Source organism: Larus michahellis, unplaced genomic scaffold, assembly GCF_964199755.1.
Source record: "Larus michahellis unplaced genomic scaffold, bLarMic1.1 SCAFFOLD_157, whole genome shotgun sequence".
Classification (NCBI taxonomy): Eukaryota; Metazoa; Chordata; class Aves; order Charadriiformes; family Laridae; genus Larus; species Larus michahellis.
The window spans coordinates 155657-168650 of NW_027436276.1; the positions used below are offsets into that span (position 1 = coordinate 155657).

General features: G+C 47.6%; 2 protein-coding genes across 2 annotated transcripts in view; one reads left to right on the forward strand and one right to left on the reverse strand.

Annotated features, from left to right (window-relative positions):
- LOC141737169 (uncharacterized) overlaps positions 1-465 on the reverse strand; it is a 34255-nt gene extending 33790 nt beyond the window's left edge. The window contains exon 1 of the mRNA XM_074571808.1: positions 316-465. Within this exon, the coding sequence (XP_074427909.1) occupies positions 316-429 (114 nt within the window). The 5' untranslated portion in view covers positions 430-465. The remainder of the gene's footprint in view (positions 1-315) is intronic.
- A 6696-nt stretch (positions 466-7161) lies between these two features.
- Positions 7162-10287, forward strand: GDF5 (growth differentiation factor 5). The gene is made up of 2 exons (XM_074571814.1): positions 7162-7795; positions 9419-10287. Exons 1-2 carry the CDS (start codon positions 7162-7164, stop codon positions 10285-10287), a joined length of 1503 nt encoding a protein of 500 aa, XP_074427915.1.
- The last annotated feature ends 2707 nt before the right edge of the window (positions 10288-12994 follow it).

A 12994-nucleotide genomic window follows, 5' to 3' on the forward strand; every position in this document is an offset into this window, starting at 1 on the left:
GGCGCCGAGCAGAGGCGTGTGGAGCCCGGCATCTTCCTCTGAGCCCGGCCAAACCCCAGCGAGTGGCTCGGCGGTGACCGCGGCCCGGCCGGGCCGGCCCGGCTCCCGGGGCCTCCCTCCCCCGAGCTCCGGGCTCGGCAACGTCCCGCCCGCGGCAGCGCCGGGCAGGGTCCCGCCGGGGACGCGCCTTCACCCCCCGAGGGCTCCGCCGCCGAGTCCCCTCTGCGGGCGGCGCGGGCGGCCCGGGCACTGAGGCCCCGCCAGTGCGGCCCGGCCCCGGGCAGCTCCCCCCGGGCACGCGCCCCCGCTCCTCACCTTCGCCTGCAGCTTCCGCACCAGCACCGCTTGCCGGTGCCGCGCCTCCTGCGAGCTCTGCAGCCGGCGCTGCAGAGAAGCCGGGCCCGGCGCCGCCATTCTCCCGCTCGCCATGGCCGGTCCCACCACCCGCCCGGCTCCGCCCCGCCCCCACCCGCCGCCTGACGGGACCCGCGACGGGGGCCGTCCCCGTCCCGCCCCGGCGGGCGGTGCTTCCCTCAGGGCTGTGGGCTGGGGGTGCCGGGCTGCAGTGGTGCCGCGGGGAGAGGCCGAGAGCTGCCCCCGAGCGGTTCCGCTGCCCGCCTGCCGCCATGGGCCGTGCCGGGCACGCGGGGGCACCGGAGGGCGGGCGGCCCTGGCAGCGCCGGCTTCTGCTGGGCATGAGGAGAAACCCCTGAATGGTGTGTGATCCCGGGAGGTTCTCTGGGCGCTGGGGTCCCCGCACAGCCACCCCTCCCCGGGAGCAGGACGAGTGCCCGTTGCCATTCCTGTGAGAAGGACGTTGAGGGATGTTAGTTGTTCATAAGTATGTTTTAAGTAGAATAAATTATTTAGGATTATAATTTGGCGTGATTTGTGATTTTTGATGCTTGTTTAGCTGTACTTAGCATGAGTGGCTAGATTTTCTGAAACCTTTAGGCCATGAGAATTCTGTTCTTATCATTCTTCCTAGCAGGTGATTCAGTATCACTTTAGCATGAGAAAGTACTGGATATCAGTAGTGTTTCTCTCAAGTCCAGGTCTTTTCGGTCCCCGTGTTCTGCCAGCGAGTGCAGCTGCACAAGGAGTACGGACCAGAAGACACAGAGGCTGCAGCCCTTGCCGTAAACTGCAGATCAACCTGTGTCTTTTCCTGGACACAGGAAAAGGATCCAATTAGGTGTTAGAAGAGCCCAGACAAAAAATCCCCATTGGACCAGAAGATGTGTGGCCAGCGCGTGAAGGGCGCGTGTGGCACGGCCGTGTGGGTCACAAGGACACCAGTGCCCAGGGATTCCTTTGTTCGGGGTCCCTCTTTTTGGAGGCACCCAGCCTGGGCTTTTCTTGGTGCCGTACCTTCCAATTAAATTAATTATTTTATGAAATCCGACGCCTGAGACTCTGCTGTGGGAAACCGAGGGTTGAGCCTGAAGGAGGAAGGAGGTTGAGCCTGAAGGAGGAAGCGCCTGGGAGCGAGTGAGTGAGTGTGTGTGTGCGCGTGTGTGTGCGGGACACCATGGCTGTTGTGCAAGTGCTCAGGCAGCAGCTCCTCCTTTAGCAGAGGACAAGGGCTACAAAGATGATGAGGGGACTGGAACGCCTCTTATGAAGAAAGGCTGAAGGATTTGGGTCTCTTCAGTCTGGAAAAAAGATGGCTGAGCGGGGATCTCATCAATGCTTATAAATACTGAAAGCGGGGGTGTCAGGAGGATGGCGCCAGGCTCTTCTCAGTGGTGCCCGGGGACAGGACAAGAGGTAACGGGCACAAACTTGAACATGGGAAGTTCCACCTAAACATGAGGAGGAACTTCTCTGCTGTGAGGGTGGCAGAACCCTGGCACAGGCTGCCCAGAGAGGTGGGGGAGTCTCTGTCTCTGGAGACATTCCAAAGCCGCCTGGACGTGTTCCTGTGCCACCTGCTCTGGGTGACCCTGCTCTGGCAGGGGGTTGGACTAGATGATCTCCAGAGGTCCCTGCCAACCCCTATCATTCTGTGATTCTGTGAAAAGTATTCCAGAAGGCATCACTAAGCTGAGATTTCTAGCAAAAGCCAGTCCAGTAAACACCAGCAAAGGGAGCCACAACTGCCACAGCCCTCAGGGTGGTCTGTGTGGAAGGCATCCCCCCTCCCAGGTAGCAGCCACTTGGGAGTGTGACTGTGTGGAAATGAGGAGAGATGGCAAAGCAATTCACAGATCGTTACTGCTAAGTGTGACTTAGTTCTAGTTTGTATCTTATTTTCCCCTCTTGACTATTAAGGCTGTCGATATAATAATCTCCAGTGCAATTAAGGCTGTCAATATAATAATTTCCAATGCAGTGGAAGCCAAAATATAACGGAGATGGATTCAGTTCTATGTGTTTTAACATAGCTGAAGCATCATTAGAAAACTAGGCAAAACCAAAAATATTCAGAACTGACAGTAGCATCTTGTGAAGTAGTGATTGCAAAAAAGGGTTTAGAGAATGAGCTCCGAAAACCTGGTCTATATGAAGCGGCTCTAGCGTATTGATTGGAAGAAGAAGAGAGAGGTTAATTTAAAGCTATAAATTCCTGTCAAATGAGACAAAGATAGAATCAAATTTCTGAAACTGCAGCTAGACAAGTTCAGTCTCTAAGTACGATGCCCTCCCATATGCAGCACTGCAGCACATTTTACACTGTCTCAACTTTTCATACCTTCCTGAACCAAAGTGCTGCTCTGTAAGAGCTCGGAGCCTCTGCTTGTGTCTAAGCACCGTGTCAGACTCCGTCTCCAAAGGGAGTCACTGTCGGAGTCCCAGCAAGGAACTGGATGGCTCCAGCCACTGCTGGCCTGCTCTGCCTCGGCACGCAACGTGGTGGGGGCAGTTCTGAGCACACTAAGGCTCCCGTGGCCTTGGATCTATGGTGGAAAGAAGAGTTCTCCAGACTTGCTAGCAAAATGCTGCAGCCTCAGCTGGGCTGTCATGGTAGGGCTTGATTCCCAGCGGCTCCGCTTCATTCTTGCCTGCAGCATTTCAGGTGAACTCCTTACGTAAGGTCTCCTGAGATTCTTTCTTGTCCCGGATCTTCACTGTTTTGAGACTGCTCAGATCCCAACACAACTCTTTCCATGGGTTCCAAGTGACATCCAAAAATGCTGTTTCCTTTTTCATGCTGTGTCTGGCTTTCTGCACCTACCACACACGCATTGTTGTAGCAAATGGGTACTTTTTAGTACGAGCGCTCTGGAGACCAGACACGTAATGGATAGTCCCCCTGTGCTTTTCTCGAGGCTTGTCCCAGCTGTGGCTCACTGCTGTTCAGAGGCATAGCCAAGTCTCTTGATAACAAATGACACAATTCTTTCTTTGGACTTCCAATTTTTTATTTATTGTCACGACATTGTACCACAGGCTTTTAAAATTATGCCATGTCAGTAGGAACTTCATTATCTTTGTTTTGCTCTCACCCAAGACAAGAGCAGTTTTAAATTATAGCATCTCTGAGTTTTCTGTAATTCTTTCCTTTCAAAAAGCACAGAGCTGTTAAGTTCCTTCCTAAAATTATCTTTTCATACTTTTAAAAATCAGTCCCCCAAAAGCTATGGTGCAGAGGTCTAAATTCTCACAGAAATAGAATGTTGATAAGGTTCAATAAGCAAAAGAAATGTGACAGCAAATGGCTTAATACATGGAGTTTACTCAACTCAATCCTGAAGTCCTTTCTGGAAATTAGTTCAGCTGGGAAAGGACAATGAAATTCCTGATAGACCACTAGAATAAAGATTTACATCTGCAGCCCAAACTGCAAGTTTGCAGCAGTGAACAAATTCTGATTCTTGGCATCACGTATCCAACTCCTCCTTGGAGCCATGGTGGGGCGACCAACTCTAGGTGGTATATTTCAGCGTGCACCCATGCAGCTCTGGGCTCTGTGGGCAAACCCGGCATTTTCTGCTTGGCTCAACCTTTATTCTGCAGCGTCCTCTGACAGATCAAGTGGCTGATCTGAGCTTTCCCTGAGGAGGACCCTGCTGCTGCCTACTGCAACGCTAGGTGGAACTTCAGTTGACTGGAGCTCAGCAGCAGCGCTGCGTCCAAATCACAAACATCTACAGGTGGCAATATGATCACAAGGTGTGTGCTTCAGGGAGCACATCAGGTGTTAGTGTGTGCCTGCGCCCAAGCATTAAAGAAGGTTATAGACACAAGCCCATATCCTGGAAGGGGCCAGTGCACTGTGGCTCCAGGGTCTACCTCATTGTCGTGTGGAACATGCAAATATGTTGACCTGGGTAGGACTTTTGTCCTCAGGGAATGGCAACTTTTCCAACACTGTGAAATGTTCCTTTGGCTCCCCAGAATGATCCCTTCCCCTAGCCCACTCTGGGTGTCCAGAGGGACTCACTGAAACTGCCTGTCGGAGAAGGTGGCACAGCTCACGTAGACATAATCTTAGGACCTGGAGAACAGGAGGCAACGCACTTCCAAGGAGCAGGCACCCCGTCAGTCCTCCCTTTTCAAGTCCCCACGCGTGCTGTGTGAGGAGCTGCCTTTGCAGAATGGGCCCAGAGGGACAAGTGGGCTGTATGAACCAAACCACTCCAGTGGAACATGTTCAACTTGGCCAGTGGTGAGAAGTAATAGGCCTTAAACATCTCTTCCACTGTGTCCTACATATGATCTAAAGCCAGCACCAAAGGGTTTCCATCTACATATTGCGGATACCAGTTGAGTTTGAGTTTAGGCAGGTGAAACAACTCCACATTAGTGTAGGGCCATAATAGTCTCATCTGTGGGTCTTATTCAAGGCCAGCGTTCCACTCTGGAGGCCATGGGGCTCAGTGCAGTCCCTACAGCAACCATGCTTCCAAGCATCTGGGTAGAGAGTACATCAAAAGAGCCTCTGTTAAAGAGCAAGACTAGTTTGCACAGCTTGCTTTGCTTGCCTTTGCTCTCTTTTTTTCCCTTCTAGGCCTGTCCAGCCCACTAAAATATATTAATCGCAGACATGTAAATATATTGTTTGAACATATGATTGATTGTACTTTTAATATGATTTACTAAGAGACAAGTAAATCACATTGTTTTACCTCCTACTCGTTCGCATCCATCTCTTATACCATTTGTAAATCTGTTTGCAAATCTCAGCCAAGTTTGATAGAGCAATAGAACTCTTAAAGATACTACATTCTTACAAGTGTTGCGGAAACTGGAAACTGGATAGATTAGAAGCGGGAATACAACATTTAGCTGGTTTTGTGGCCTACTAATCAATAATCAATACCCCCATAGTGCAGAACCAGCAGGGCACGCCGCCTCCTGCCCAGCAGGAAGGTGGGCAATATGGGAAGGATAAAGGATGGCACGGGTGGTAGGACCATGGGGACGGCGTGGAGTGACTGCTGGGGAATGGTTTCATCAGAAGTAACTCAGCAAAAAGCTGCTTTATTTTGATGGGGAATATCAAAAACTGACATCGGAGGAAGGGCCATTAAGTCAAAACCAGGAGGGTGGGTTTTGGATCTACCTCATTCGTGACATCTGTGAAATCACTGAACTCTTCTATCCATCAGTTCCTCCATCAAAACAAGGTAAAGCATTCAGAGCTCCTCATGTAGAAAGGGCGGCAGGTTGTTATTTATGAAAGTATGTTTCTGAGACTAGTCGGAGTGGGGAATGCTACAGCACGTACAAATCGAGCTAAAAAGTGTTGTACCTTTTCCCTTTCTTCTTGCCTCAGAAATAAAAACAACCGAGGGAGGAGGACTGGGCTTAGCGTCAGTGGAGAGTGAGAGAAGGGTTTCATTAATCCCTGTTCAGTCCAGCCCAGTGTCTCATTTCCCGAAGGCTCATTTAGAGCAACAACAGTTCATTTTTTGCAGCTTATGAAAGACATGCTTGCCCCATGCTCTCTGTTGTACGTCTGAAAGCAGCAGGACAGCCTTGGCACGTAAGTAGCACTGGCTTCTAACTGCCGGCCTTCTGGTGGCCGTGGGCTAGGCGGCTCTTGAAAATTTTGCATCTGGTTTTAAAACGAAGGCTGGCATTCAGCAGCCTGCGGAGAGAAGACGGGTTTCGTTCGGGGTGTCTGGAGCTCCCCAATGGCTCCGGCTGGAGGAGGAGGCTGCTGCCTGCAGGGTGCACTGCTGCCTCGCTCAGCGCCATCGCCCACCCCGTCGGGCATCCCCACCGCCACCAGCTTCTTCTCCAACTGGGCTGACAAGGATTGGCTTAAAGCATAGCAATAAATTCACCAAAGTACACTGACCGCGGGCACGGCCGCGTTGTGTTTGTGAAAAATTAAACTTTAGCCTTGTTAAGCGCCTGCGTTACCAGCTCAGCCCTTCTGTCACCGGAGGACAAAGTGAAGCCGCTGTTACAGCTCTCTGGAAAAAAAGCGAAACGAATTATACTTAGCTATTTTAATGTATGTGTCCGGCGGGCTGTATGACAGGTCTCAGTTGTTGATCTTGCAGTTTGTCCCGTTTAAAGGTGAAGTTCACCGAAGGCTAAGGTAGAGGTCGTATTGCCACTTGAAAAGGCATCCTCTGGAGCTTTGAGCCTGTGGAGCTGTTTCACATGAGGCAGAGTATGACTCATGCTAATGAAAAGGGTAAAGAAGATTTTTTTAAAGAAATATATGGCAGTTAAATTAGTTTAGACAGCATGACATCAGAGAGTAATTAAATAGGTTTGTTGGAATTCCGTTTCCAATTCCTGAGTTCAGGTTCGTAAAAGATTTCTGAGCACCTGCAGGTCTCTGTGTGTGAAATATTTTCACTGGAAAGGATTCAAAACTTTAAAAAAACCTTTTAACACAGAGGCAGCATTACGCCATTCTTCCTTCTTGGAAAAAAAAAAACCCTTGGATTTAAACAGGACTCCTTCAAGTTTTCAGTCAGTTTTACAGAAGAAAACGAGGTGGTAAACTTTCTCTTTTCAAGAACAAGTTCTTTATAGCTGCTAACTGAAGTCAGGGGAGATTGCGTCTGAGTACATGAGCATTTCCACTATGGGACTGGATACAAGTATTGAACAACGAGATTTGAAATGTTTTAATCTCAAACGAAAACCATTTTTGCTGACTTTGGTTTTTCATTTCTTTCATGTTTTCTTCTGCCAAACTGGAGGAACCTTTTCTGATTTTTTCTTTAGTGGCATTCAGAGGAAGACTAGAGGATGAAAATCCTGCATTTTCTCACTTTACTGCTTTGGCATTTGACTTGGCTGTCTCTGGATCTGGTTCCTGGAGCGCTGAGCAATTCTGAAGCAGGCCAGAGTAATCCAGGATCTAAACTAGGTTTTTTAAAAGCAGAAGGAAAAGAGAGGAATCCCTCAGCACGGGCAGGTACCCTGAGGACTGCAAGCCATGGATATAGTGCTGCGACCTCAAAGGCCAGGACTAAAAGCAGTGCTGTGCAGGCTGGAGCTCTGCTGGCCAAGAACGATGAATCAAAGAAGGTTCTCTCAAGAACAGCAGCCACGGAGGGCAAGGTAGGACATCTCCCCAGCAGACCTTCTGGAGTAAGGACAGTGACCCCAAAGGTTCAAAATCTTAGCAGCAAGGTGGCTTTGAAAAAAACTGGCACAAGCAGTACTGACACTGATTCTTTCAAAACCAAAAAGACTAAAGAGCCTGTAACCCAGAGGGAAGCTAAGGAAACTTTCAGACATCCCCCTATAACGCCACATGAATACATGCTCTCTTTGTACAGGACTCTCTCAGATGCAGAAAGAAAAGGTGTTAATGGAAGTGTAAAACTGGAGGCTGGACTTGCCAATACAATAACCAGCTTTATAGACAAAGGACAAGGTAAGAAAGGAGCTCGTGTGTGTGTGTAGACAGAGAGAGATGTCCGAGTGTGTTTCTACATGCAGGGAGTATTGGAAAATAATCATACGTTGTTAAAGTCAAATAGCTCTTTTTAATGTAAATGAAATTGTACAGCTTTGCTGCAGACTTTGTCCTGTCTTATCTTGGAAAACTCATTTAGAGGCAGAACTAGATGGTTGTGTGGCAGCCAAACAAAACATTTAGAAAATATTTAGATACATATTGTTGAAAATCAATCAGTCTTTGCATGCTTAGCTGTTTAAAAACCTTTTAAATTTTTGTCTTATTTTCTTTCCGTAACTAGCTCCTGGAAACTGCTAACGTTGGATTTTATTGAAAAGTAAATCTAAAAACACATGACACGCTAAGAACAGGGCTATTCTGTGAAAAAAAAACCCCACAAGTTTCAGTCTTAAAGGGTCAGCCTGATTTGTTCAAGGTACAATTGTGGGGAACTACACCATAGACCCAGGAGCCCTTACAGCGTGTATCTGTATCAGGTGTACTTGGGTTTATCTGCACTAGCTTGAAGCTGGTGCTTTCAGGTACCACCAGCCTTCTACCCACAGAAGCCCAGAGCTGAGCACAGACTAAAAAGAGTAAATAACTTCTGGCACTCCACAACTTGCGGTTCAACATTCTGGTTCCAAACCTTTTTGGAAATTTGGACTAGTGTCTGCTTTCACACAAGGAATAACCAGGTTCCCAAAGAATGGTGTTCACCGTACCGCTCTGGTTGGAGAGCCCCATGGTGCTTCCAGTGACGTTAGTAAGAGTTTTGTCATTTACTTACGGAAGCAACACAGGCTACAGCTGATAAGGTAACAGTGATGGAAAGACTCAGCCAGGACTGGGTTTGTTTGCCATTTAATTATAAACAGCCCGGCTTCTGAGAAGGGATAATATGCTGCTCACAAGTGCTGCGTTCAGGTTCCCAGCTCGCCACTGGAAGGCATCGTTAATGTAACGTCACTAAAGCGTCGGCTCAGCCACATTCCTTGTTAGTGCTGCTCCTGAGCTCAACCAGGCAGATGTAACATCAGGTTAAAGGAGGTACGGCTTTCTGCCCAATTTGAAAAAGTTGTGAATCAAGTCGAGTTAAATTAATAAGGTAATTATCCTTGTGTCTGGCAGTTCCTGGGGGATGTTGCTTTTAAAGGACTAATTCACTATTGTATCATCTAAGGGTAAAGTTGCTCATGTTTGGAGCCAGCATGAGGCCTGGGCACCACTGAAGCTCTGTTTCGGTAATTTAAGTAGGATATAAGTGGTGAATAGGCCCTGTGAGTGCTCAGCCCTGAAAAGGGACTTTTTTTTTCAATTGGCTAATTGCTACTTTGAAGCTAGAAAACGCCCGCCTGTGAAAAAAAATGGGATTTCTACAAGGCAAACTCAGAAACTCATTTCCCTGTTGAGTCACTGAGTTCTTCTGGGTCCCTGCACAGAGCTGATCTCTTGGACAAAAATTGCTCTTTCTGTTTGGTGGGCTAATTAAGGAAACTTCTAGGCTTATGAACAAACTTCAGGAAAACCATTAAGAACTGAATAACTGATATTGATCTGTGCTTGATACACGTTTAAAAATGTGTGTGCTTTTTTCAGACGAGCGAGCGCCAACTATAAGAAAACAAAAATATATTTTTGACATCAGTGCATTAGAAAAAGATGGTTTGCTGGGAGCAGAGCTTCGAATATTGAGGAAAAAGCCTTCTGATACCTGGAAGTCTCATTCTTCTGGAAAAACTTCCCAAGTGAAGTTATTTAGTTGCTCTACCAACAGACAAGCAGCAACACTCCTGGACTCTCGTACTGTCAGTATCACAGATACACCAAAGTGGGAAGTGTTTGACATCTGGAAACTTTTCAGGAACTTTAAAAACTTGGTTAACTTGTGTTTCGAACTGGAAACTTTTGACAGGGGGAGAGCTGTTGATCTCAGGAGCGTGGGATTTAATAGAACAGGAAGACAGGTCAATGAAAAGGCTCTCTTCTTGGTATTTGGGCGGACGAAAAAAAGGGACTTATTCTTCAATGAAATCAAAGCTAGATCCGGCCAGGATGACAAAACTGTTTACGAATACTTATTCAATCAGCGGCGGAAGAGAAGAGCTCCTCTAGCAACACGGCAAGGGAAGAGGCCCGCTAAGAATCTGAAGGCAAGGTGTAGCAGAAAAGCCCTCCATGTGAATTTTAAGGATATGGGCTGGGATGACTGGATAATAGCCCCTCTAGAGTACGAAGCGTATCACTGTGAAGGGCTTTGTGAATTCCCCCTTCGATCCCACCTGGAGCCCACCAATCACGCAGTTATCCAAACGTTAATGAACTCGATGGACCCAGAATCAACACCCCCGACTTGCTGTGTCCCAACCAGGCTGAGTCCTATTAGCATTCTTTTCATTGACTCTGCAAACAATGTGGTCTACAAGCAGTATGAGGACATGGTGGTGGAGTCGTGTGGTTGTAGGTAGCAGAACAGTTGCTCACATGAATATGTTGTGAAAGGTACTATGACACATTGAACATAACCTCTCCCCAAACAAGGGTAACTAGATTTCTTTCCTCTAGGGTAAGTACGTTTACAAGGATGCAGCAATAAATGCAATGCTTCTATCTGTCTCTCCACCATGGGCATATTTCAATAGCATTTGGATGCTGTCGTGCAGCCTGATGTAAGGCCTTGCGTCGGCGACACGGGACTGTCTCTAACTGGAGTCCATGATAGAGAAGATAGTCCTCCACACCTCTAGATTGCCTGCTTTTAGCCTCAAGGCAGTGGGCAAAGATGGTATCATTGAGCTGTGGATATGACCTGTTTGATCCTTTGAACAATGTTCTTGAGACTGAATTTATGTCCAAGCGCCATGTGCTTTCTCCACGAAGAAATGTAAGAAAAGAGTCCTGATGTCTAGAAGAGAAGGTTGTGTTCTGGTGTGCTCCCGTCTTGGTGTAAATAGTTACACTGTAATATGATTTTTTTCTGATTAGCTCTTGAAACTATGCATATATATATAAAAGGAGTCATTAAATATAATATGTTGATTTAGTTTTAAGTTTTACGTGGAGATAGGCGATGCAGGAGGTATTTGCTTCCATGCATGTTTTCCTCCCAGCTACATATCTTTCTTAAGTACCCACCTTTCCATTATTATGTAGCAAGATATATTACTCTGTATAAGGTCCAAGTTGTTCTCAAATGCTCATAGTAAAAGTGTTCAATTATGGCATAAGATGTAATAAATTATTGACACAGTGCTACATTGTGTCTAGCTGTCCAACTCTGCATAATTATAATGCTATTAAGAATTGGTTTTTAATGTTTTTGTACAATAAATACAAGTGAAAGGGACTTTTCAGTGCAGCGGAATGCCGACGGTATGCAAAACATGTCCATGGATTTTGCTTGCCTCTAAGAGTTAAACTGTGGAAATGTTGGAAGACCTGAAAGGATGGCATGGCTCAACCTGGTGGGCAATGACACTGTCACTTGATGTATCTGGGGCAAAACCAACTCATGCAGATGATTGCAAAAGAGCGCTGGTATCCTTTTATTCTGCCCTCCAAGGGCAGATCCCCTTTATCTATTCTAGACATGGATTATAAATTCATTGTGGAGTTACTCTCTGTGTGTTTCCACCCACAAAACCGGGTACCAGATGTTCAACTGTGGATGGGTCAGAAAGGCCATGAGAACCATCCGAAATCACTGAAGTAGCTTATCAGTAGTATAAACTGTAAATGCCAAGGTTTGATATTGTTTCATCACTTTAAACCACCAAGTCGCATGATGTCCTGCATCTGAATTCTCCTTGGCACAGTGTCACCATTGTGGGTCATGGCAGGGAGCTGAGCGTGGCCTCTGAGGTCCTCCACACTGGGTGTGCTCTACCTCACACTAGCAGCAAACTATCCTAAATTCCTGCTCAATAGCCACAGCGAAACAGTGACAAAAAGCTCTGCTCATCCTCTTGCACTGTCTAGGTGGCTGAGCCTTTAACCAGGTTAAAATACCCCGTCAAGCACCTTGGCTACCAGACACATGGGGTTCCCCTGTGCAGGCAGACCCGTCGTGTACCGTAACCTACAGCACGGTGACGCAGAAAAAGCACTGCAGGGAGCTTTCACGTGTATGATCTCTTTATCACAGCTCAGCGACGGCATTTCTGCCTGCGGGAACTGACACCTCTTGGTGCAGGCCATGAGATAACACAGAAGCAGTTGGGTCAGAACGCTGTACTTGACAGGAGGGCAGATCGCTAACTGGCAGGTTAACAGGCATGTAGAATGACGAGCACTTGAAGCTATTTCGTAACATTCTGGCATCTTACGGATCTATTTTGTGGGTCAGGGCTGTCCCCAGGGCTCCTCTGTCTCCCCACTGGTCTCTCAGTGTCTGCGCTTCCCAGGTCCTGCTCTTCTCCATCATGATGGAGGCTGAGGCTGGGACCAATAGTTTCTGTCCCCTGCACTAACTGCTTATCACCAGCCAGTCTCATATGACTTTCAAAACAACAAGGAGTTTTTAATTTCAAGTTTTGTTACAAGCTTAGTTAGATATGATTTACCATTGCTACAGCAGGAGAGAAAATATTCTCCTGCCAAGTCCACAGCACGAGGGCAGCTCAGGCTTTTTTTGCCCATCCTGTGCAAACTGTTCCTGCTCCCGGCTGTTTTCTAGGAGACTGGCCTGCAGCTTCTACGGATTCCTTTCTCTAGCACTGACCACAGCTACCGTCTGGACAGGTTGGCTTGATCACCATGAGAAAGGGTTGTCTCCTTTCTTCCCTGTGTGAAAGCCCCCATGATTACCCCTGTTTGCGCATTCCCAGCGACCCCTCTGCGCTCACGTAGGACAGACATAGCTGTGCAGTGCCGTTTACTGACCACACGTTCCTCAACGGCTCAGGGTGATCGGTTTAAAATAGCAAATACTGCCTATTTCAATTCACTTGAAGCAAATCTAAGTTGTCCTAACAGACAAGTTAACTCCTGGGATTCCAGCTGCCTGCAAAGGGCAGTTTGCTTCAGTTCCAGCTGGACCCGTGAAATGCCGCAGCAGCTTTGGAGGAAGGCAGCATTGGTGTTACAGGCAATGAATCCACCACAGCTGGGCAATCGGAGGAGGAAAATTGCTATTCGCTTCACACAGCAGAGCTGTCGATCAGCCCAAAGATCCTG